The 24,590-nt window shown below is 49.0% G+C and overlaps 1 protein-coding gene and 1 pseudogene across 2 annotated transcripts; both read left to right on the top strand.

Annotated features, from left to right (window-relative positions):
- The first annotated feature begins 1,627 nt into the window (after positions 1-1,627).
- LTBR (lymphotoxin beta receptor) lies at positions 1,628-9,428 on the top strand. Of its 2 annotated transcripts, none has more exons than XM_033223120.1 (10): positions 1,628-2,284; positions 2,421-2,517; positions 2,855-2,980; positions 3,058-3,210; positions 3,918-4,014; positions 4,194-4,291; positions 6,364-6,471; positions 6,767-6,792; positions 7,962-8,190; positions 8,516-9,428. In XM_033223120.1, the coding sequence occupies exons 1-10, from the start codon at positions 2,192-2,194 to the stop codon at positions 8,791-8,793; spliced, it is 1,305 nt and encodes a 434-aa protein (XP_033079011.1). In that variant the 5' UTR covers positions 1,628-2,191; the 3' UTR covers positions 8,794-9,428. The 2 variants fall into 2 exon arrangements, with proteins under 2 accessions (XP_033079011.1, XP_033079010.1); XM_033223119.1 differs by having other exon boundaries at positions 1,628-2,287.
- LOC117090926 overlaps positions 9,088-24,590 on the top strand; it is a 40,748-nt pseudogene continuing 25,245 nt past the window's right edge.

Here is a 24,590-nt window from a genome sequence, read left to right as displayed (position 1 = left end):
AGAAAAGGAAAAACAGAAAAGAGAAAGAGTCCCTGTCTTTTCGAGTAAAATCCTGAAATATTTTCAAATGAAATGATATGATGTCTGGGATTTACTTCAAAATAATCACGAGGGATTCGAAGAGTGTGTGCGTTGGTGGGGGAGGGGGTATACAGAATAAATGAAACTGACGGTGAGTTGAAGCTGCGTAAGGAGTATATGGGAGACTCCAAATATTACTTTTTCTCTTTTGCTGTATTATCTTGCATGTGAAATTTCCACAGTAAAAAGTAAAAAGAAGAGAGAGAAAAAAGGGCCCAGGGTCACTACACACACATTCCTTTATGCATGTAAGAGCTCAGTGGGGAATCTCACCCCAGCCCCCGGCGCTAGGGCCCTGGAAGGCGCAGCAGCCTCGCGCAGTGCACGCTGTTCTGATACTTCTGCCCTTTCCAGCCATCTTTGGCCCATCTGTACAGCAAGCTGCCTGCACCAGGTGAGGGGAGAGAGCCTCACAGAGTGACATGCCTACAGCCTAGGCAGGTCCTTTCCCCGTTTTGTGACCTCTCCTCCCCATGCACAGTTCCCATCACTTGCACCTGTCCAGACATCAGACCCGAAATTAGACAGACCAGTGTAAGGATGAGTGCTGAACAGAGTCCTTCAGGGAGGGGGACAGTGCCCAAGTGACCGATCTCAAGAGAAGTTAACCCCTCATCCCAAGGGAGACACCCCTGAGCCACAAGGAGGTGGCAGCACTGCCGGGATGAGTTGGGACCTAGACATCAGGAGACCCAGATTGTAGCTGGCTGTGCTGTGGACTGGCTCTGTGATGTGGCCATCACTGGTTTATTCCATAAATACCTATTGGGCACATGGTATGTGCCAGACTCTGCTAAGCATGGGAAACACATACTTGAAGATTCAGCCTGGGCCATGGCAGCACTCACAGCGTGGTAGGAAGCAGACAAGACAGCCAGGTACAGAGGGCAGTCTTCATGGGGACTGTACAACCTAGGGTGGAGGACGCTTTCCAGAGCCTCAGTGAGGCCTCAAGGACAGTCAGGAAGACAGAAACTTGGAGACTAGAGAACCACGTGTAAAAGGGAGCAGCTGCAAGTAGCTCCATGGGTGGATGGGCTGTTGAGGGAGATGGGAGGATGAAAGGGGGCAGGAACCAGACCAAGCCACCCTGGAATTCCGTTCCCCTTAAGTGTCACCCTTAGTTTCCCTCTCCATGCTTAAGGTGAGGGGGCTGCACTGGGTGGGCTCTCAGCTTTCTCCAGTTCTAAGGGGTTTGAAAGTTCATGGCCAAAGAAGCCAGAGCAGAGGGCCTGAGTGCCCAGGTCCATCCAGCCTGCCGGTCCCAGGACTCCCCTCCGCATACCCTCCCCTTCTCTTTGGGAGGGAGGTTCCCTGAGGACAGGGAGCAGGGCGAGCTGCACAGCTCTCAAGGGTCTCCTGCGTGACCTGTGCCCACTCCTGTGTGGATTGGGCTGGCTTGGTAGCGTGGGGGGCTGGCTGACTTGCTAGTCCCTTGTAATTTGTCTGAAAAAGTCCCAAAGCAGGGCAGGACAACAGGGGAGGAACCCGGGCGTCTGCCAGCCGGTTCTCTTCGGCCTCAGAGTTGCTCCTGCGGCCTTGCAGTCCCTGCGCCCTGCCCTCTCCATGACTGCCCGTCCTGGGCCCCTCGCTTTACAGATCCCGCACCGATCTGTCCCCTGCGCTCTCTGAAACTCCCTCTGCTCCCCCTGCGAGGCTTGTCCAAGGGCTGACCCCGGGCCTGCCGCCCTTCCCTCGGCTGGGCCGGGGCTGTCCGCAGTCCGCTCTCCTGGTCCGGCTTCCGAAGAAGGGAGGAGGCCGGTTCCGGCCCCGCGGCCCTCACGTGCTTTCCCGGCCGCCCCTCCCGCCCCGCGTCGAGGCAGACAAGCCTGTTCCTCTTCCCTTGGCTGCGATTGCGACAGGCCGGCCTGGCTCCCAGCGCTCCCTGTCCCCGCCCCGCGGCCAGCTCCTCCACTCCCACTTCCTGAGCTCCGCCGTGGGAGCCCTGGAGGCCCGGCCTGGCCGCTCCCGGCCCTGGGGGGCACATCGGCCCTGAGTCCCGTCCCAGGCTCTGGGCTCAGGCAGCTGCCGCCACCGCTGCCCAGGGCGTCGGGCCTCCTGCCTTCCTCCCAGGCCCCCACTCTGCTGGCCGCCTGGCCAAGTGGCCGCCATGCGCCTGCCTTGGGCCACCTCTGCCCCTGGCCTGGCCTGGGGGCCTCTGGTGCTGGGCCTCTTCGGGCTCCTGGCAGCTTCCCAGCCCCAGGTGGTGAGGAAGGGGCCTGGTAGGAGTGGGCGAGGGTGGGGAAGAGGGATCTGGGCAGGCTTCGCTCCATTCCCTCTGCTCTCCCAAGCTGACCCCTGACTAATTCTTCTCTCCTCTTTTCCATCTCCCTTTGAAGGTGCCTCCATACGGGTCGGAGAACCAGACCTGCAGGGACCAGGAAAAGGAATACTATGAGCCCAGGCACCGCATCTGCTGCTCCCGCTGCCCGCCAGGTGAGAGGCAATGGCAGGACGAACCTGGGCCTCAGAAGTGGGTCACGGGGTCTCCAGCCCCCTTGAGGCCTCAGAGGGAAGGTGGGCACTGTCCCCCAGGAAAACTGGCTGCTGGAGACGAGCATGGGAAACCCTAGACATCAGGTGGAGGAGATGGAACTGGCCCTCCCCACTAGGCCACCTCTTTCCTTACCTCACTGAGAGGGAGCCGGAGGGCCACGGGCAGGATGATGGGGGGCCAGAGAGACCGAGGGAAAGGCCGGGGTCACACCACAGGCAGCAGAGGTGAGGGTGGAGCCCTGTCTCCTGAAGTTCTACTACCGCACTCACGTTCTAGGCACCTATGTCTCAGCTAAATGTAGCCGCAGCCGGGACACAGTTTGTGCCACATGTGCCGAAAATTCCTACAACGAGCACTGGAACTACCTGACCATCTGCCAGCTGTGCCGCCCCTGTGACCCAGGTGAGTGGGGATGTGCCTGCGGGGGGCTAGATCCCCTGGAGCTCGGCCCCTCCCTAAGCCCTCCGTCTCCCCACCAGTGATGGGCCTTGAGGAGACTGCCCCCTGCACAAGCAAACGGAAGACCCAGTGCCGCTGCCAGCCGGGAATGTTCTGTGCTGCCTGGGCCCTCGAGTGTACACACTGCGAGCTACTTTCTGACTGCCCACCTGGCACTGAAGCTGAGCTCAAAGGTCAGAGGTCCCTGAGGGGCTGGATGTGAAAAGGAGGCTGGGTGCCAGGGATGGCAAGTGGGAGAGGGAATATGGTACTGTGTCCACAGCGACCCCCCAGGTCCTTGGCTTAAAATGCCTCTTCTCATTCCATGCAGAGGCTCCCAGAAGGGTTCTGGAGGGACATGAAACTGGGGCAGGTGCAGGGGGGCACACGAGGGGGTTCTTCTCAGTACTGAGAAGCTGGGGCAAAATGGTAGGCTGTAGGCCAGGTGCGGTGGCCCACACCTGTAATCCCAGCACTTTGGGAGACCAAGGCAGGTGGATCATGAGGTCAGGAGACCGAGACCATCTAGGCTAACAAGGTGAAACCCCCTCTCTACTAAAAATACAAAAAATTAGCCAGGCGTGGTGGTGGGCGCCTGTAGTCCCAGCTACTCGGGAGGCTGAGGCAGGAAAATGGCATGAACCCGGGAGGTGAAGCTTGCAGTGAGCCAAGATTGCGCCACTGCAGTCCAGCCTGGACAACAGAGTGAGACTCCGTCTAAAAAAAAAAAAAAAAAAGGTAGGCAGCAAAGCAGAGCTTGGGAAAGGTGAGGCAAGAGCTACAGAATGGGGTGGATGGGCAAGGAGGAGGCCATCCCAAGGCTTAAAGGAAACTCACAGCCCGGCAAAGGGCCCCTCCCTTTTGCCAATTCACCCTGGCTGGCCTGCCTTTCTCTTGGCAGATGAAGTTGGGAAGGGTAACAACCACTGCGTCCCCTGCAAGGCAGGACACTTCCAGAATACCTCCTCCCCCAGCGCCCGCTGCCAGCCCCACACCAGGTGAGTGCGGCCCCACGCATGCTCCTTCCACCCTCTGAGGAGTCTCAGCTGTTAACAACCCCCAGCCCCCATCCTTGACACTGTGGACTTGACTCACCACTTTCAGCCGCCCCGCATGCCCACTGGGACACTGGTGGGCCAGGGCATGGAAAGGTCATCATCTCTTTTTTCCTCTGCAGGTGTGAGGACCAAGGTCTGGTGGAAGCAGCTCCAGGCACTGCCCAGTCTGACACAACCTGCAGAAATCCACCAGAGTCGCTGCCCCCAGAGATGTCAGGTGAGGGTCCAGGGCTGAGGGAAACAGAGGGGTGCCTTGGAAAATGCCTTAATGCTCCACATCTAAAAAAAAAAAAATGAGGAAAAGATTAACCCTTCCTTCCCAGAATTGGAGCAAGAAGAAAAGTTCCTTACAGAAAAAATTAGAGTATCCCTAGGCTAGTTTGCACACACACACACTTACTTTTAAAATTATACATACTGTAATACTATGTAAAGAAACACATCCCTTGGCATTTTAGAGCTGGAATTGTAGAGAGTATGTCAGCTAGCCTTCTCATCTTATATATGAAAAACTGATGCTCAAAGAAGTGAAGCGACTTAAAAGTCACACAGCTGGGCAGGAAACCATGGCGCAGACTCCCATTCCATATTCCCTTAGGCTACTGAGATGTAATGATAGCTACTATTGTCATCATTTTGGGCATACCAACATCACACAATCCATTATTTTTTCCACACAATCCATTAACTAGACCAAACACCTCTTTATTAGACTATATATTTTTATTATTAGACGGAAGATTCCCATTTGACTCTTTCTTGACTGTTTCCTGTGGATTGATTGGCTTGCTAGCCTGGTAGATGACTACAAGATGTTTCTAATGACTGTAACATCACTAATTGGCAGAAGGTTCACTGTGTGTGTTGGGCACTCTGTAACCGCTTTACATTTACTAACTCATTTCATCTTCTTAATGATGCTATGAGGTAGATTCTATTATTATCCTCATGGACTGAAGGAAGAAACTGAGGCTCAAAGAGGTTAAGTGACATACTCAAGATCATCCACCCAGGTGGTCATTGGTGTTATGAGAGACTGTACTCAGGTTTTCTTACTCCAGAGCCCATGTCATAATGCATGCACTATAGAAAGTTAGAGACTTCAGATAAGCAAAACTAAAATTCACCCACAGAACCACTACCTAGAATATCCACTCGTTACGTTGCGGTATATATTTCCTCCCAGACATTTTTCTATGCATGTTTATATGTACTGGGTTTTTGTTGTTGTTGTTGTTGTTTACTAAAAGTGAAGTAATTTTAATATTTTATCACCTGATTTTTTCATTCCACAATCTAAGTATGTTTCTGTGCTCTGTTAATTTTTAACTATGTATCAAATACAACTGGCATTTTAGAGCTGGAATTGTAGAGAGTATGTAAGCTAACCTTCTCATCTTATATATGAAAAACTGATAATCAAAGAAGTGAAACGACTTAAAAGTCACACAGCTGGGCAGGAAACCGTGGCCCAGACTCCCAGGCCAGTTTCTCCCCAGGCCTCCCATTCCATATTCCCTTAGGCTACAGATTTACATGAATGAGAAGGGGAAAAATGCCCAGCAGAGAAATGCGCAAGTCCTCCCACCCTTCCCCAGGCGTAGTTGAAGGGCACTGGAGACTCCATGCTATTGCTGGCAGCTCTGGTACCCAGAGAAGGAGAAATTACCCACTGCTACAGATCAAAGCTAGAGAAGCTGAACTCCAGCCTCTCTTTCTCTTCCCCTCCTAGAATCTGCCCTGAGCAAGGGGGTGGAGAACTTGCAAGCCCTGCTCCCCGGGGTGACCACAGGCAGTTCCAAAGCAAGGTTCCCCACTCTCTCACCCCGGTAAACACCCTCACAGGTATAGCAGGGCAACCCTAGCTCCTCTACAGCAGCCCCTCTGTACAATGGCTGAGGCCACAACTCCAAGCCCCACCCTTCCCTACTGTCTCCCAATCCCACTTCCAGACCTTGAAAATCAGCTGCCTAAGCTCCCATCCTGCACGCACAAGCCTGCCCAATCCTGATCTCTGAGCAGGAGGGCACCACCCCCAAACATGCCCATCCATGATACAGTCTCTCCTGGCTGCCAAGAGGTCCTCAAGTCCAACTTAGTTCCCCTTCTCTGTAACCCAAGGGAAGTTTCTCTCATTCTGCCTTTGGGAGCTGCAGTGTGGCTAGAAGAAAAAAAAGCTGCTCCCTTTTCTCTGTCTGGGTTGTCCAGGGATCTGGAAAGCTCTTCCTTCTCCTCCTCCCCTGTCCTTTTTGGGGCTGTGATCACCCCTCCTGTTTGCTGTCCTGGCAGGAACCATGCTGATGCTGGCCATCCTGCTGCCACTGGCCTTCTTTCTGCTCCTTGCCACCATCTTTGCCTGCATCTGGAAGAGCCACCCTTCTCTCTGCAGGAAACTGGGTAGGAGGGGGCCAGCTGCAGTGGATGGGTTGGCGGTGGGAGGTGGAGGGAGGAATATTCAACTTCCCCAGTGCAACCCTCCACACCCTCAAGACTCCCAAAGCCTACCCCCTACATAGACATCCTTACCTTCATCCAGCTGCTTATTCTGAGGCTGGAGATGAGAGTGACAGTGGCTTGTTCCTCTGGGCCCCCAGGTGGTCAAGTTGCTACACACTGTGGTGGGGTGTGGAGGCTGAAAGGCTAGGTCTGAGGCCTGCCCGGGAGCCTACACCCATTTCGTTCTCCATTGCAGGATCGCTGCTCAAGAGGCGTCCACAGGTAATGGCGGGGGCTGAGAAGGCAGCAAGGAGGGGAAGAGGTGATGAGAGTACAAAGTGGGAGCAGACAGGAAAAGAGTATGCAGGCTGACTCCACACTCATTCATTCATTCATTCAACTGATGATTTACTGAACATGCCATGTGCCAGGCACTGTCCTAGGCACTGGGGGTACAGCAGTGAGCAAAACACAGTACCTCCTCTCCTAGAGTCCACATGCCCATGGAGCAAGAATACAGTTAAACTATATATCAGGTGGTATAATTGCTAAATAAAGCAGGTAAGGGCTCAAAGAGTGACAGTGGCAAAGGAGGGGGGTATTTTAGACAGAGGGGACAGTGAAGGCCTCTCTGAGAACCTGATATTTGAGCGGACAGCTGAAGAAGCGAGGAGCCAGCCATGGGGTTATCTGGTGGGAAAGTGCTCCAGGAAGAGGGAGCATCCGGTGCGAAGACCCTGAGGCAGGGGCATGGGGAGGAGCAGAAGCGGGTGGTGAGTTGCCAAAGCATGGAGTGGGGTATGGGAACTAAAGAAAGATGAGCCAGCCTGGGCAACACAGCCAGACCCCATCTCTACCCAAAATGTTGTTTCAAGTTAGCCAGGCAGGGCCAGGTGCAGTGGCTCATGCCTGTAATCCCAGCGCTTCAGGAGGCCGAGGCGGGTGGATCACCTGAGGTCAGGAGTTTGAGACCAGCCTGGCCAACATGGTGAAACTCTATCTCTACTAAAAATACAAAAATTAGCCGGGCGTGGTGGCAGGCACCTGTAATCCCAGCTACTTGGGAGGCTGAGGCAGGAGAACTGCTTGAACCCAGGAGGCGGAGGTTGCAGTTGAGCTGAGATTATGCCACTGCACTCTAGCCTGGGTGACAGAGTGAGCCTCTGTCTCAAAAAAAAAAAAAAAAAAAAAAAAAGTTAGCCAGGCAGTCCCAGCTACTCAGGAGGCTGAGGCTAGAGGATCACTTGAGTCCAAGAGTTGTTGAGCCTGCAGTGACCTATGACTGCACCACTGCACTGTAGTCTGAGTGACAGAGCCCGACCCTGTCTCAATAAAGAAAGAAAGAAAGAGAGAAAGAGAGAAAGAGAAAAAGAGAGAGGAGGGAGGGAGGGAGGGAGAAAAAAGGGTCTGGGGCCCTTGTCATTGTTTGGGTCTCCATCTCTTTCCTGCAGGGAGAGGGACCTAATCCTGTAGCTGCAGGCTGGGACCCTCCAAAGGCCAATCCACACTTCCCTGACCTGGTAGAGCCACTGCTACCCATCTCTGGAGATGTTTCGCCAGTATCCACTGGGCTTCCCACAGCCCTAGTTTTGGAGGAAGGGGTGCCGCAACAGCAGAGTCCTCTGGACCTGACCAGGGAGCCGCAGTTGGAACCTGGGGAGCAGAACCAGGTGGCCCACGGTGAGCCTGGGGCAGGGAGAAGACAGGAAGGATGGGGAAGGATGGGGAGAGAGGGATGACTGGCAGAGAGAGACTGTGGGCCAGATGAAATAAAAAGACCAAAACAGAGGCAGACAGAGACTCTGCTGCCAGTCAGTGTCACAACTAGAGAAAAAGGAAGAGACTGGAAAACCCAGAAACAGAGAAATGAACACAGAGCTCAAGAAACCAGCAGCAAGCAGGAGAGGGGCAGGGCCAGGGGAAAGGCGAGAAGGTAAAAATTCAAGAAGAAGCGGGACTGAACTGGGGGCCTGCCTTCCTCAACACTCTGCCTCCTTTCCTACAGGTACCAATGGCATTCATGTCACTGGCGGGTCTATGACTATCACTGGCAACATCTACATCTACAATGGACCAGTACTGGGGGGACCACCGGGTCCTGGAGATCTCCCAGCTACCCCCGACCCTCCATACCCCATTCCCGAAGAGGGGGACCCGGGCCCTCCCGGGCTTTCTACACCCCACCAGGAAGATGGCAAGGCTTGGCACCTGGCAGAGACAGAGCACTGTGGTGCCACGCCCTCTAACAGGGGCCCAAGGAGCCAATTTATCACCTATGACTGATGGCATCTGAGAAAAGGCAGAAGATTGGAGGCACAAGGGCACCTTCTCCCTTGAGGCCACCCTGCCCATGTGGGATTCACAGGGGGCCTGAGTAGGGCCCGGGGAGGCAGAGCCCTAAGGGACGAACGCTCAGACACCTCCGAGAGCAGGTGGGCACTGGCTGGGTATGATGCCCTCCACAGGACTCTCCCTACTGCCTGAGCAAACCTGAGGCCTCCTGGCAGACCCGCCCACCCACTGGGGCTGCTCAGCCTCGGGCACGGACAGGGCACATGATACCAACTGCTGCCCACTATGGCACGCCGCACCGGAGCACGGCACCGAGGGAGCCGCCACATGGTCACCTCCAAGGACGTCACCGGGCCCTCTAAAGGATTCGTGGTGCTCATCCCCAAGCTTCAGAGGCCCTTTGGGGCTCCACACTTCACATGGACTGAGGTAGACCCTGCATGACGATGAAATTATAGGAAGGACGCTCCTTCCCTCCCCTCCTAGAGGAGAGGAAAGGGAGTCATAAACAACTAGGGGATTGGGTAGGATTCCTAGGTGTGGGGAACAGTTTTGGAAGGGGAGGAAAATGGCGAGTGTATTTATATTGTAACCACATGCAAATAAAAAGAATGGGACCTAGATAATTTATTTTCTTGGGATTTATACAGAAACACTATTCCATGGAGACAATCTCAAAGACAAAGGTCAAGACACTAAAATATAATCCCATAAAGGTGTTTCAATGAGGAACTGGTGGATATAGTCCAGGAAATAACAGTCGAGTCAGTGATGGCTGACAACGTGCCTGGCAGTGTTCTCAATGTTTTACAGTACTAACTTATTTAATCCTCACAATAACTCCATAAGGTAGATACGATTCCCATTTAACAGATGAGGACGCTGAGGCACAGAGCAGTAACTTTCCCATTTCAGCTGCAAATGACAAAGCTGGGATTTGCGCCCAGTTTGTCTGGCTTTTAGAGGCCTCTTGGAGGGGGGAAAAAACCACGCCCTTCCAGAATTTCTTTGAACAGGTAGAATGGTCTGGCCTTCTCAAATAATCAGATCTCTTGCATGTTCTGCAGGTGTTAAGTCTCAGTCAACTCTCAAACATCTAGCCACACGCAAAGTGAAAAATGTTCTCCAAGGTTGATTGAAGGGAAATGTGTGTATTTTTTTTTTTTTTAGACAGTGTTTCATTCTGTCACTCAGGCTGTAGTGCAGTGGCACTATCATGGCTCATGGCAACCTTGAACTCCTGTCTCAAGGGATCCGCCTGCCTCAGCCTCCCAAGTAGCTGGGGCTGTAGGTGTGTGCCATGATGCCCAGCTAATTTTTTGTATTTTTAGTAGCGATCAGGTCTCCCTGTGTTGCCCAGGCTGGTCTCGAACTCCTGGGCTCAAGCAATCCTCCTGCCTTGGCCTCTCAACATGCAGTGATTACAGGCGTGAGAGCCACTGTGCCTGACCTGAGGTGTGCACTTTAGACATAAAATGAGAGAAGCCAAGTTCACATTCTGTTGGTGAACAGAAATCTAGGCTGGCCTCCTTTTGGTTCAGAAAGAGTATTTGTGATTTTTACTTTTTTGGTTTCTTTTTGTCTTCTTTTATTTTTTCCCCCTAAAAGGACTTTAAATCTTCTCAAGCCCTCTTATTAGTAAATGTTTGCCCCTCCCCGTCCCCGAATGCTCTCCTGTGCTCTGTAGAGAGGATCTTAGCTTGCAGGATTGTTAGGGAGCTGCTGCCAGTTGGCTGCTCCTTCCATAAAAGGCCACTGTCATGGCTGTGATATGAAGAACTCTGTCACTGGGGCTCATTAGGATGGAGCGGCTGCAAAACACACACCTCAGAAGGCGTCTGAGCCAACTGAGTGGATGGGTCATTTAAGGTTGACTGTGAAAGTATCACATCCAACTTCCTTTTTTGAAAAGTAAATAATGGTGATCTGTATCTTTAAATAAAGCTAAATCCTCCTGCCCCTGCAATATGCTGGGGCCAGACTGCATGAATTCTTAATACTTGTTCTAATGTGTTTAGATTAAAAAAAAACAAATTTTGTACATTTTTTTCAACAAAATAAAAGGAAGAAAATATTTTGAAAGAAATGGTACTAAAGCACAGCCCTTTGTGACACCATTCAAATTTATGATTATACCTCCCGATATGTTTTTAGAGACAGGGTCCGACTGTGTCACCCTGGCTGGAGGGCAGTGGCACAATCATGGCTCATGTAGCCTCAACTCCTAGACTCAAATGATCCTCCTACCTCAGCCTCCCACATAGCTAGAGCTATAGATGCATGCCACCACATCTGGCTCTTTTTTTTTTTTTTAATTTCTTTTTTAAGAAATGGGGTCTTGCTATGTTGCCCAGGCTGGTCTCAAACTCCTGGGATCAAGTGATCCTCCCACCTCAGCCTCCCAAAGAGCTGAGATTGCAGGCATGAGCCACTGCAGCCGGCCTGCCTAAATTAATTTTCTAGGGCCGCCATAACAAAGTACTGCAGACTGGATAGCTTAAGCTGAAGAGATTTACCTTCTCACAGCTCTGGAGGCTGGAAGTCAGAGATCAAGGTGTTGGTAAGGTTGGTGTCCTCTGAGGCCTTTCTCCTTGGCCTGCTAATAGTGGCCTTCCTGACACCTGTGTCTTCACATGGTCTGTCTTTTGTGCGTGAGTGTGTCCTAATCTTCTCTTAGTGGATTAGGGCCCACCTTGATGACCTCATTTTAACTTAATTACCTCTTCAAAGCCCCTGTCTCCAAATAAGGTCCTATTCTGAGATCCTGGGAGTTGGCTTCAGCACATGGATTTTGGAGGGGGACATGATTCCACGCAAAGCATTGCCCATGTCTGTTTTGCCAGGGTTGAGTCAGTACAGGCTCCAGGACACATCCACAGAGCACAGGCCACGTGGAGGGGAGCTTCTGTCTAGAAGGAAAAGTTGGCAGAAAACCAACAAAGACAACTTCTTGATGGTGGTCTTCAAAAGATGCAACAGGATGCAATGGCAGTTGACAATGGAATAATTGTTGGTTGTGAGAACCCTAATCCTCTGCCACAGGGAGGAGACAGCTGACACCAAGTCCAATCCACATCAACATGGGGGTGGGACACCCGTGAGGGGGACAAGGCTGTAGCCCAGAAGAAAGGTAGATGAAACTGGGGAAGGAGCAGTAGCACAGGGAGATGGGGGAGGATGGGGTAATTCAGAATTTCCCTTTTTAAGAGTGGTATCAACACAATGTCAAAGTAGGAGTTCTCCGGCTTCTCTCCTCCCCAGCAGAATTTCAACTAGCAACAATCCCGTGGCAACTTTACCACCCTGAATACCCCAGAACTTGGAGTGAAGCTTTGTATCCCCTGGGATGACAGAGCCGAGGAAAATCATGAAGACAGTAAGGGGATGGCTGCTCTCTGACCACGCCACTCCTCCCCAAGCCCGCACAGTGCCACACGCAGAGGAGTCCCTGGACGCTTGGTTTCTCCAGTGGACACAGTGGATGAGAGGTGGGCGTTCAGCTTCCCTACCAGTCTGAGACTTCACAGGAGACTCACTCGAGTCTTTTCCGGCAGGAAGCACTGTGAGTACCGGTAGGGTTAGCCCACCAAGGGTCAGTAAGAACTTCCCTTTTCTTTCTTTCTTTTTTTTTTTTTTTTTTTTTGAGACGGAGTCTCACTCTGTCGCCCAGGCTGGAGTGCAGTGGTGCACGGTCTCTGCTCACTACAAGCTCCGCCTCCAGGGTTCAGGCCATTCTCCTGCCTCAGCCTCCCAAGTAGCTAGGACTACAGGTGCCCGCCACCAAGCCCAGCTAATTTTTTGTATTTTTTTAGTAGAGACGGGGTTTCACCATATTGGGCAGGATGGTCTGGATCTCCTGACCTTGTGATCTGCCCACCTCGGCCTCCCAAAGTGCTGGGATTACAGGCGTGAGCCACCGCGCCCGGCCAGAACTTCCCTTTTCAAAAGATAAAGCGGTTCACACAGACAGCTGTGGTGGACTCTTTCTGCTGCCTGCCCAACAGACTTCTGCACATTTCCTAAGGACAGAACCGCATTTCTGTACTAGAGCAGAGATTCTATGACATCAGGAGAAGAGGCCCTTCCCCCAATCCCAGGAGCCGATAAACTCATTCTTCTTTGCAATTGTACAGTGACATGCACAGGGAAGTTTTCCTTTCCAGGATATAAAGCACCATTAGGAGAAAGTTTTTGGCTTACCTTGGCCCTTATTTTTTGTTTGGGGGATGTTGTGTGTGACAGCATCATTCCTGAGCTGTGGTAGCCAAATTACCATCATGAGGAAACAGCCATGGGACTAAAAGGTCAATCCTCTGGGGACCTGGAAGAAAGGAAAGAACCTGGCCCCCAAGGCATCACTGAGACCCAGATCATCAGTAAGTAAGCACAGCACCTACTTCTGGGCTTCTTTTTACCAGAGGAAAAAAAGTTCCCATTGTGTCAATCATAGTGTCCAGTTTTCCTTTTCTTTTTTAGTTTTAATTGTATTTATTTCCTCTCTTTCGGATGGATGATTTATTCACATGGGTCAAAATTCAAAAAGTATCAAAGAGTAAATAGTGAAATGTCTCTCTTTCACTTCTATCCCCCAACCACCAAGGTCCCTGCCCTGGAAGCAACCAATGTTACTGTTTCTGATGCTGTTCCAGAGGTCATTTATGCATATTCAAACAAATATATATGAATATATTCCTTTGCTTTTTTATTTCTACAAATGGTCCTACAGCAGTCCTCCCTTATCTGTGGTTTTGCTTCCCATGGTTTCAGTTATCTGCTGTCAACTGTGGTCCAAAAATATTACATGGAAAATTCCGGAAAGAAACAATTCATCTGTTTTAAATTGTGCACTGTTCTGAACAGCATGATGAAACCTCAAGCTGTCCGACTGAGACAGAGTAGGGATGGGACGTGGCCCCACCCGTGCCCCACTGAGAACCTCTATTGTAAGCTGGTGGGGGTGTGGCCAGCGAGGACCCCAACCATCCAGACCGTGCACCATGAATCTTGCTCAAGGCACTATGCCCACTCATCGCAGACCCTTAGAGAGACTAAGATGAGCAATGTCCCACCATAAATCTTACTCCAGGTGCCATACCCACTAGTTGTAGAACCTTGAAGAAATTAAAATAAGCAGCTACCACCTTAAATCCTACTCAAAGGAGTTAACCCTATCTCCCGTATGTACACCACAAGACCAGAAGAATGAGCGCTTCTTTGCCTTGTCTTCATTATAATTCCAAAAATCATACCCAGGGGTGGGGACTTAACATGCTAATGAGATGCATGATGCATAAAGAACTGTGTTATCAAACTGAACAGGTGCCAAAGTTTCCTCATCTCTACCTGCTCAAACTCACTCCCCTCCCACTTCAGCTCCTTCAAGATTACTCTCTTGAGTCTCTTCCAGGAGCCAGCCAGAGAATTCTCTCTCGTGCTGCCTCCCTTATGCCCTGCATAAGCTCTAATAAAGCCTTGTCTGGGAGAACTCCTTTGGCCTCATGTTAACAACTATTGCATTAACAACCCCCAAGACCGCGTGGTTAGTAACACTACTCCTGTCCTTCAAGACATGAATTCTCCCTTTGTCCAGCGTCTCCTCCCTGCAGACGCTCCCTACCCCTTAGTCACTTACAAGCCTTCCCAGTGATCAGACCAACTGTTGGGGTATTGCATGCTTATGTTCAAGTCACCCTTATTTTACTTCATAATGGCCCCAAAGCGCAAGAGTGGTGATACTGGTAATTTAGACATGCCAAAGAGAAGCCAGAATGTGCTTTCTTTGATGACTTTGCTAAGATCTACAATAACAATGAACCTTCTATTCATGAAATTGTGAAGCAGATAAAAGAAATTCATACTAGTTTTGCTGTCACACCTTAAACTGCAAAAGTCATGGTGCATGATAAGTGCTTAGTTAAGATGGAAAAGGCATCAAATTTGTGGGTGGAAGACATGAACAGAAACGTGTTTTGACTGACAGCAATCAGGTTCAGTGCTATCCACAGTTTCAGGCATCCACTGGGGGTCTTGGAATGTATCCCCCTTGGAGGGGGGTAGACTACTATACACGATAAGTAAGTTCTTCCCCTTGCCTTTTTCATTTATTAAAATAGCTTGACCATAACTCCATATTAGTACCAAAAAAACTTTCTCATTCATTTTTCTATCTATGTGGTATTCTATTACATGGCTGTACCATTTAACTGGATCCCTTTTGAGGATTTTTAATTCATTTCTAACCTTTACTATTACAGACAACACTACAGTAATAACCTATGTCATTTTGCACATGTGGAAGTACTGCTACAAAAAACAACTGCTGGAAATAAAATTTCCTGGTTAGAAGGTACATACATTTGGTTTTGATAAATGTTGCTAATTTGTCCCCCATAGAGATGGAACATCGGAATTTTTTTTTTTCCACACAGAGTCTCGCTCTGTCACCCAGGCTGGAGTCCAGTGGCACAATCTCGGCTCACTGCAAGCTCCGCCTCCCGGGTTCACGCCATTCTCCTGCCTCAGCCTCCCGAGCTGGGACTACAGGCGCCCGCCACCACGCCCGGCTAATTTTTTGTATTTTTAGTAGAGACGGGGTTTCACCGTGTTAACCAGGATGGCCTCGATCTCCTGACCTCATGATCCGCCCGTCTCAGCCTCCCAAAGTGCTGGGATTATAGGCATGAGCCACCGCGCCTGGCCGAACATCGGAAAATTTTAAGTGTCCATTTCCTTACATAAACACCAACTTTGATGTGTTATCAAACATTTTGATCTTCGCCAAACTGAAAGAATAAAAAAAAAGTTATCTCAGTGTCATTTTTATTTGGATTTCCTATTGTGAGTGAAGTTTTTCATTTCACTGTGAATGAACATTTCATTTCATATGAGTGAACAATTCATACGTTAAAGAGCAATTTGTAATTTATTTTCTATTACTGTTCATATCTCTTTCTATTTTTCTTTTCTTTTCTTTTCTTTTAGACAGGGTCTCGCTCTGTCACCCAGGCTGGAGTGTAGTGGCACAATCACAGCTCTCTGCAGCCTCCACCTCCCAGGCTCGAGCAAATCTCCCACCTCAGCCTCTCTCCAGTAGCTGGGATTACAGACAGACACCACCACGCCAGGTTAATTTTTTAATTTTTTGTAGAAATGAGGTTTCACCACATTGCCCAGGCTGGTCTCGAACTCCTGAGCTCAAGCGATCCTTCTGCCTTGGTCTTCAAAGTGTTGAGATTACAAGTGTGAGCCATCACACCTGGCCTCCTATATTTCTATTAGTTTCCAAATGTTATCTTCTTATCTCCAGTCATCTATTGAACAATAGTTTTTTTCTTCACTAATTTAAAATTACTGTTATGGGCCGGGCACGGTGGCTCACGCCTGTAATCCCAGCACTTTGGGAGGCCAAGGCAGGCGGATCACGAGGTCAGGAGATCGAGACCATCCTGGCGAAACCCCGTCTCTACTAAAAATACAAAAAAGTTAACCGGGCGAGGTGGCGGGCGCCTGTAGTCCCAGCTTCTCAGGAGGCTGAGGCAGGAGAATGGCGTGAACCCGGGAGGTGAGGGAGCTTGCAGTGAGCGGAGATCGCGCCACTGCACTCTAGCCTGGGAGACAGAGCAAGACTCCGTCTCAAAAAAAAAAAAAAAACCTACTGTTATGATAAACCAAATTTTTGTGCAAGTTTGAATTTACTTCCGGACTTTCAATTCTCTCTCATTGATCCGTCTTTTCAATTTGCCAACATTACAGTCTTTCAATTGTTTTAGCTTTATATTTTAATATCTCTTAGGGCCAGTACCTCTTTTCACTCTGTCTTTTTAAAAATCTTTCTAACTATATTTTCTTCTTTTTCCACATGAATTTTAGGATCAGCTTATTTAGTTCACTCTCCCTCCAAAAGAAAGGCTCCTTTGAGGATGTGTTTTGAGATTGTATTGAATTTACAAATCAATTAGGGTGTTGGGTTTGTTTGTTTTTACTTTGAGACAGGGTCTCGCTCTGTCACCAGGCTGGAGTGCAGTGGCATGATCTCGGCTCACTGCAACCTCTGCCTCCCGGGTTCCAGCGATTCTTCTGCCTCAGCCTCCTGAGTAGCCGGGATTACAGGTGCGTGCTACCATGCCCAGCTAATTTTTGTATTTTTAGTAGAGATGGGGTTTCACCATGTTGGCAAAGCTGGTCTCCAACTCCTGACCTCAAGTGATCCAGCCTCAGCCTTCCAAAGTGCTGGGATTACAGGCGTGAGCCACCGCGCCAGGCCAGATCTCCTTTTCAAGAACATGATATATCTTTCTATTTGTTGATACCCTCCTCTTTGTGTCCTCGGTAGCATTTTAATGTTTCCTTAATATGGACATTCCTCATTATAGTCATTCCTTAGTGTTTTACCTGTATAAGTGCTATAAAAATGGGATTTTTTAGTTTTGTTCTCTTTTTTTCCCCCAGCCACCTACTGAATTCCCTCATGATCTATAATAGTTTTTTGTTTTGTTTTGTTTTGTTTTTGTTTTTTTTTCTGAGATGGTGTCTCGCTCTGTCACCCAGGCTGGAGTGCAGTGGCGCCATCTCGGCTCACTGCAAGCTCCTCCTCCCGGGTTCACGCCATTCTCCTGCCTCAGCCTCCCGAGTACCTGGGACTACAGGCGCCCGCCACCACGCCCGGCTAATTTTTTGTATTTTTAGTAGAGACAGGGTTTCATCTTGTTAGCCACGATGGTCTTGATCTCCTGACCTCGTGATCCGCCCGCCTCGGCCTCCCAAAGTGCTGGGATTACAGGCCTGAGCCACCGCACCTGGCCTATAATAGTTTTTCAATTAATTTTCTTAGGTTATCACCTATAAATAATGCTAATTGTGTAATAATTTTTCTAGAAACAAGTTCTTGCCATGTTACCCAGGTTGGTATGGAACTCCTAGGCTCAAGCAGTCTGCCCACCTTGGCCTCCCAAAGTGCTGAGATTACAGGCATGAGCCACCATGCCTAGCCCTAATATTTTAAAATCTCATCTAAATGCATCACATAGTATCTCCAGAACAATAGTAAATAGTAATGGACAGCTCTGTCTCAAACCTGATTTTAAGGGCAATACTTCTAGTATTTTCTCATTAAGCAGCAGTTGACATACATATATTTATTTTGTTATGCTAAGTAAGTATCCATATCTTATTATTTCATAATAATCCGATGGATAATGAATAAATAAAACAGAAAGACCAGATAGAAGGCTACTGCTATAGGGAGATGGAGAAAGGTGGAAGGTTGGAGATACGCCTTAGAGATAGATTCAACAGGATTTATTGGTGGGCGTGCATCCCAACTCATATTTTACAGCCTTTGGGTTACTAGTTTGTTTAATCTGAGCCTAACTTTCAAATTAACATTTGGTAAACATTAAGTGAGTGTTTACTATGTACTAGGCATCTTAAGATACAACAGCCAATGAGACAGACCTGATACATAAACTTCTGGAGCTTGTAAAATAATCACAATGATTGTTTTTGTAGACAAGTGCTACAAAAGAGAAGCACAACATACAACTAGCGACCGATTCTAGGTCTGGAGATGAGGAATCCCTCCCTGAGGAAATTTAAGACGCAACCTGAAGAATAAATAAGGGTTAGCTAAATTGAAGGGGTGTTGAGGAGGAGAGCTCTGCTGGTGGACTAAATGGTATGTGCAAAGACCCTGTAATAGAAGAATAGTTTGGCTAGAGCTTGGGAATAGAGAGATGAAGCTAGAGAAGTAGGCAGGTAACACATCATTTATACTTACAGTCTACAACAATTTTGAACTTTACCCTAAGAGCAATAGGAAACCAGTAAAATTTTTTTTCCAATGTAGTAAAGTATACGTGTGTGTGTGTGTGTATGTGTGTGTGTATATATACATAGATATAAATTTTTTTTTTCACTCTGTTGCCCAGGCTGGAGTGTAGTGGCACAATCTTGGCCCACTGCAACCTCTGCCTCCCAGGTTCAAGAGATTCTCCTGTCTCAGCTTCCCTAGTAGCTGGGACTACAGGCGTGCACCACCACACCTAGCTAATTTTTGTATTATTAGTAGGGATGGGATTTCACCATGTTGGCCAGGCTGGTCTCGAACTCCTGACCTCAAGTGATCCACCTGCCTTGGCCTCCCAAAGTACTGGGATTACAGGCATGAGCCACTTCGCCTGGCCTGTAAATAATATAAAGTATACTAATCTTAAGTGTATAGCCTGAAGAAGGGTTACATAGGTGAATACCCATGTTACCATCACAGAAGATATGCAACATTTTAGTTCCTTAGAAGATAACTTCATGCCACTTTCCACTCAGTCATGCTTACTGCTCGAGTTCCAGTTTATATTCTGGGAGACATATGATATCGCAGAGATATCCACTTTTTTCCCTATTTTGACTTATATCCCCATCAGTAAGTAAGTGTTTGTTTGTTTGTTTTTAAGATGGAGTCTTGCTCTTGTCACTCAGGCTGGAGTGCAGTGGCGCTATCTCGGCTTACTGCAACTTCAGCCTCCCAGGTTCAAGCGATTCTCCTGCCTTAGCCTCCCGAGTAGCTGGGATTACAGGCGACCACCACCACACCTGGCTAACTTCTGTATTTTTAGTATAGACGGGGTTTCGCCATGTTGGCCAAGCTGGCCTTCAACTCCTGGCCTCAAGCGATCTCCCCATTTCGGCATCCCAAAGTGCTGGGATTACAGACGTGAACCATCACGCCTGGCCTCATTTGGGTTTTTTTTTTTTTTTTTTTTTTTTTTTTTTTTTTTTTGAGACGGACTCTTGCTCTGCCGCCCGGGCTGGAGTGCAGTGGCCGGCTCTCAGCTCACTGCAAGCTCCGCCTCCCGGGTTCACGCCATTATCCTGTCTCAGCCTCCCGAGTAGCTGGGACTACAGGCGCCCGCCTCGTCGCCCGGGCTAGTTTTTTGTATTTTTTAGTAGAGACGGGGTTTCACCATATTAGCCAGGATGGTCTCGATCTCCTGACCTTGTGATCCACCCGTCTCGGCCTCCCAAAGTGCTGGGATTACAGGCTTGAGCCACCGCGCCCGGCCTCTTGGGTTTTTTTCTTAATGAGTTTTTATTTTGGAAAAATTTTAGAATTACAGAAAAACTGCAAAGATAGTACAGAGGGTTCTGGTATACCTTTCACCCAGCTTCCCTTAATGTTAATATCTCACATAGCCATGATACATTTGTCAAAACTAATTAAGAAATTAACATGGTTAAAACATGTTAACTAAACTACAGATTTTATTTAGATTTCACCAGTTTTTTTTTTTTTTTTTTGAGACGGAGTCTCGCTCTGTCACCCAGGCTGGAGTGCAGTGGCCGGATCTCAGCTCACTGCAAGCTCCGCCTCCCGGGTTCACGCCATTCTCCTGCCTCAGCCTCCCGAGTAGCTGGGACTACAGCGCCCGCCACCTCGCCCGGCTAGTTTTTTGTATTTTTTTTTAGTAGAGACGGGGTTTCACCGTGTTAGTCAGGATGGTCTCGATCTCCTGACCTCGTGATCCGCCCGTCTCGGCCTCCCAAAGTGCTGGGATTACAGGCTTGAGCCACCACGCCCGGCCAGCGATTTCACCAGTTTTTTCCTAATATCCTCTTTCTGTTCCGGAATCCAATCCAGGACACCACACTGCACTTAGTGATTGTGACCCTTTAATATTTAGTCTTCTCTGATCTGTGACAGTTTCTGTCTTTCCTTATTTTTTCATGACCTTGGCAGTTCTTTTGTTTTTGTTTCTGTTTTTTTCAGAGACAGGATCTCACTCTGTTGCCCAGGCTGGAATGCAGTGGTGTGATCATAGTTCACTGTAACCTCGAACTGCTGGGCTCAAGCAATCCTCTCTCCATCTTGTAGCGTGAATAGCTAGGGCTACAGGCGTGCAACACCATACCTGTCTTTTTTTTTTTTTGAGATGGGGTCTTACTATGTTGTCTTGAACTCCTGTCCTCAAGTGATCCTCCCACCTTAGCATCCCAAAGTGCTAGGATTATAGGCATGAGCCACCACACACGTGACCAACCTTGGCAGTTTTAAAAACTACACTCGCCGGGCGCGGTGGCTCACGCCTGTAATCCCAGCTCTCAGGGAGGCAGAGGCGGGAGGATAGCTTGAGCCCAGGAGTTCGAGACCTGCCTGGGTAATACAGCGAGACCCCATTCTCCACAAAAAGGAAAAAAAAAAAAAAAAAAGACAAAAAAAAAAAAAAAACTACACTTTTTGGATTAATTATTTTGTAGGCTGTCACGCCGTTTGGGTTCATGTGATGTTTTCTCATGATTAGAAACTGCCAACCTAGGCCGGGCACCGTGGCTCATGCCTGTAATCCTAGCACTTTGGGATGCTGAGACAGGCAGATTGCTTAAGTCCAGAAGTTCGAGACTAGCCTAGGCAACATGACTAAACCCCATCTCAACAACAGCAACAACAAAAATACAAAAACTAGCCTGGTGTGATGTGTGCTTCTAGTCCCACCTACTTGGGGGGCTGAGGTGAGAGGATCACTGGAGTCCAGGAGGTCAAGCCTGCAGTGAGCTGTGATCGCACCACTGCATTCCAGACTGGGAGACAAAGCGAGACTCTGTCTCAAAAAGTTTAAAAAAGGCCGGGCGCGGTGGCTCAAGCCTGTAATCCCAGCACTTTGGGAGGCCGAGACGGGCGGATCACGAGGTCAGGAGATCAAGACCATCCTGGCTAACACGGTGAAACCCCGTCTCTACTAAAAAATACAAAAACTAGCCTGGTGTGATGTGTGCTTCTAGTCCCACCTACTTGGGGGGCTGAGGTGAGAGGATCACTGGAGTCCAGGAGGTCAAGCCTGCAGTGAGCTGTGATCGCACCACTGCATTCCAGACTGGGAGACAAAGCGAGACTCTGTCTCAAAAAGTTTAAAAAAGGCCGGGCGCGGTGGCTCAAGCCTGTAATCCCAGCACTTTGGGAGGCCGAGACGGGCGGATCACGAGGTCAGGAGATCAAGACCATCCTGGCTAACACGGTGAAACCCCGTCTCTACTAAAAAATACAAAAAACTAGCTGGGCGAGGTGGCAGGTGCCTGTAGTCCCAGCTACTCGGGAGGCTGAGGCAGGAGAATGGCGTAAACCCAGGAGGCGGAGCTTGCAGTGAGCTGAGATTGCGCCACTGTGCTCCAGCCTGGGCGACAGAGCGAGACTCCATCTCAAAAAATAATAATAATAATAATAATCCTAATTACTTCCCCCATCCTTTGTATTATTACTATCATTAATTTTACTTATGCGTAACACATATATATGTATATATATGACCAAATACACTGATGCTATTATTATTTTGAACAAACTGTTACCTGTTAGATAAATTAAGATCAAGAAAGACCGGGCGCAGTGGCTCACTCTTGTAATCCCAGCACTTTGGGAGGCCAAGGCGGGTGGATCATTTGAGGTCAGGAGTTCGAGACCAGCCTGGCCAACATGGCAAAACCCTGTTTCTACTAAAAATAATTTTAAAAAAAATGGCCAGGCACGGTGGTTCACACTTGTAATCCCAGACTGCCTAAGCTCAGGAGTTCAAGACCAGCCTGGGCAACACGGAGAAACCCCATCTCTAATAAAAATACAAAAAATTAGCTGGACGTGGTGGTGCATGCCTGTAATTCCAGCTACTTAGGAGGCTGAGATGGGAGAATCACTTGAACCCAGGAGGTTACAGTGAGCCGAGATCATGCCACCGCACTTCAGCCTGGGCAGCACAGCGAGACTCTGTCTCAAAAATATAAAAATAAAAATTAAGGCCTGGCACAGTGGCTCATGCCTATAATCCCAGCACTTTGGGAGGCTGAGGCAGGTAGATCACAAGATCAGGAGATCGAGGCCATCCTGGCTAACACAATGAAACCCCATCTCTATTAAAAATACAAAAAATTAGCCAGGCGTGGTGGCGGCGCCTATAGTCCCAGCTACTCAGGAGGCTGAGGCAGCAGAATGGTGTGAACCTGGGAGGCGGAGTTTGCAGTGAGCCAAGATCGCACCACTGCGCTCCAGCCTGGGCAACAGAGTGAGACTCCCTCTCAAAAAAATAAATAAATAAATAAAATTAAAATTAAAATTAGAGAGTCCAGAAAATTAAAACTAGAGAGTCCAGAAAATTCTCACACACTGAAGTCTTATAGGGAAGTCAGTTCTTTCCTTCATCCTTCTAAGAGAGTCACTCATAGGTTCACTAAGCACCTGCTAGCATCAGGCACCATGCTAGGGACAGGAATGTCTGCGACATGATTCCTACCTTCAAGAAGCTTGTAGACTATTGAAACAAACATTGATACAGTGTGTAACAGCATATGAAGCACATGTTCTATCATTTTTTTTTTTTTTTTTTGAGATGGAGTCTCGCTCTGTCGCCCAGGCTGGAGTGCAGTGGCGAGATCTCAGCTCACTGCAAGCTCCGCCTCCGGGGTTTACACCATTCTCCTGCCTCAGCCTCCCAAGTAGCTGGGACTACAGACGCCCGCCACCTTGCCTAGCTAGTTTTTTTTGTATTTTTTTAGTAGAGACAGGGTTTCACCGTGTTAGCCAGGATGGTCTCGATCTCCTGACCTCGTGATCCGCCCATCTCGGCCTCCCAAAGTGCTGGGATTACAGGCTTGAGCACCGTGCCCGACCCACTTTTAATCCTCATTACAACTCGCCATTTCCTCCACTTTTCAGATATGGAAACCCTTTGACCACAACCTTCAATTCTTGTTCAACCACCCCCACTGTGCCTCAGCCCCTCACTCAGGACTGCCAGTCCTCTGCCTCCTCTACTTGGTTTGCAGGCATCAGCTCCTTCCATTTTCACTTCCTTTCTGTCCGTCTTACATCCTATAGCCCACTGTTTTTGTCACTCTTTTGTTGATACCATAAAGTCTCTTGCCTTTCTGAACTTTAATCACGCCTTTATGGAAACATCCCACTTCTGGATGAACTGAACTATTTCCTTCTCCATGTTTGCAGTGAATCTCTGAGTATCACAGACAGTCTCACAGGTCAATGTATGTTGTGACTTCAAGTTTACTGTCCCACCGGGCCCTCAATACTGCCTGGAGATCCTTCTACCTCCCAGTGGCCAACCTGCTCCTTCCCTCCATGCAATGAGTGCTCACACCTCCTCTATGCAAACTTCCAAATGCTACCTCATCATGCTCTTGCTGTCAACAGATGACATGGCACCCAGCTTCACCAAAAAACTCAACATCCTCCTTTACGATGACAGAGGTCCAGTTGTTGACGATACCAATTATGAGCAAAGATATGGAGCAACTGGAACGCTCATAAACTGCTGGTGCAAGTGTATGGGGGAAACTCCCTCTAACTGTGTTTTTTCTCTACTCTTACACAACATTCAACACAGAAGAAGACTTCTAAGGCCAAATGTGTTGTGGGGGGTTCCCTACACATCAAGTGGCAGACGCCAGCTGGCTCTCCTCTAATTCAGTTCCCACACTGTCTTCCCGACACTGTCTCCCACAGATGGAGGGCTTAGTCCCCAAGACTGCCCTCTGCCACACCAGTCACAAGCTCAAGCCTCTGGAACTTCTGATCTACTGGCTTCAAGTTGGGGTTCCCACAACCCCCTCTTTGGGTTCGATTAATTTGCCGGAGCGGCTCACAGAACTCAGGGAACTCACCTATGTTTACAGGTTTATTATAAAGGGTATTGCAGAGGATACAAGTGAAGAGATACACAGGGCGAAGTATGAGAAAAGGGGCATAGGGCTTCCATGCCCTCCCCGGGTGCATCACCCTCCAGCAGCCTCCACGT

Source organism: Trachypithecus francoisi, unplaced genomic scaffold (genome assembly GCF_009764315.1).
Source record: "Trachypithecus francoisi isolate TF-2019V2 unplaced genomic scaffold, Tfra_2.0 Lachesis_group11, whole genome shotgun sequence".
NCBI lineage: Eukaryota > Metazoa > Chordata > Mammalia > Primates > Cercopithecidae > Trachypithecus > Trachypithecus francoisi.
The sequence above is the reverse complement of the archived record's forward strand: the minus strand, read 5'-3'. Positions and strand labels throughout refer to the sequence as shown.

What these genes read in the sequence shown, in the direction of transcription:
- LTBR (XM_033223119.1), top strand. Translation starts at nt 2,192, where the DNA reads ATGCGCCTGCCTTGGGCCACCTCTGCCCCTGGCCTGGCCTGGGGGCCT. An exon ending in CAGCTTCCCAGCCCCAGGTG is followed by an intron (nt 2,288 to 2,420) that starts GTGAGGAAGGGG and finishes CTCCCTTTGAAG; the next exon opens with GTGCCTCCATACGGGTCGGA. An exon ending in GTGCCGCCCCTGTGACCCAG is followed by an intron (nt 2,981 to 3,057) that starts GTGAGTGGGGAT and finishes TCTCCCCACCAG; the next exon opens with TGATGGGCCTTGAGGAGACT.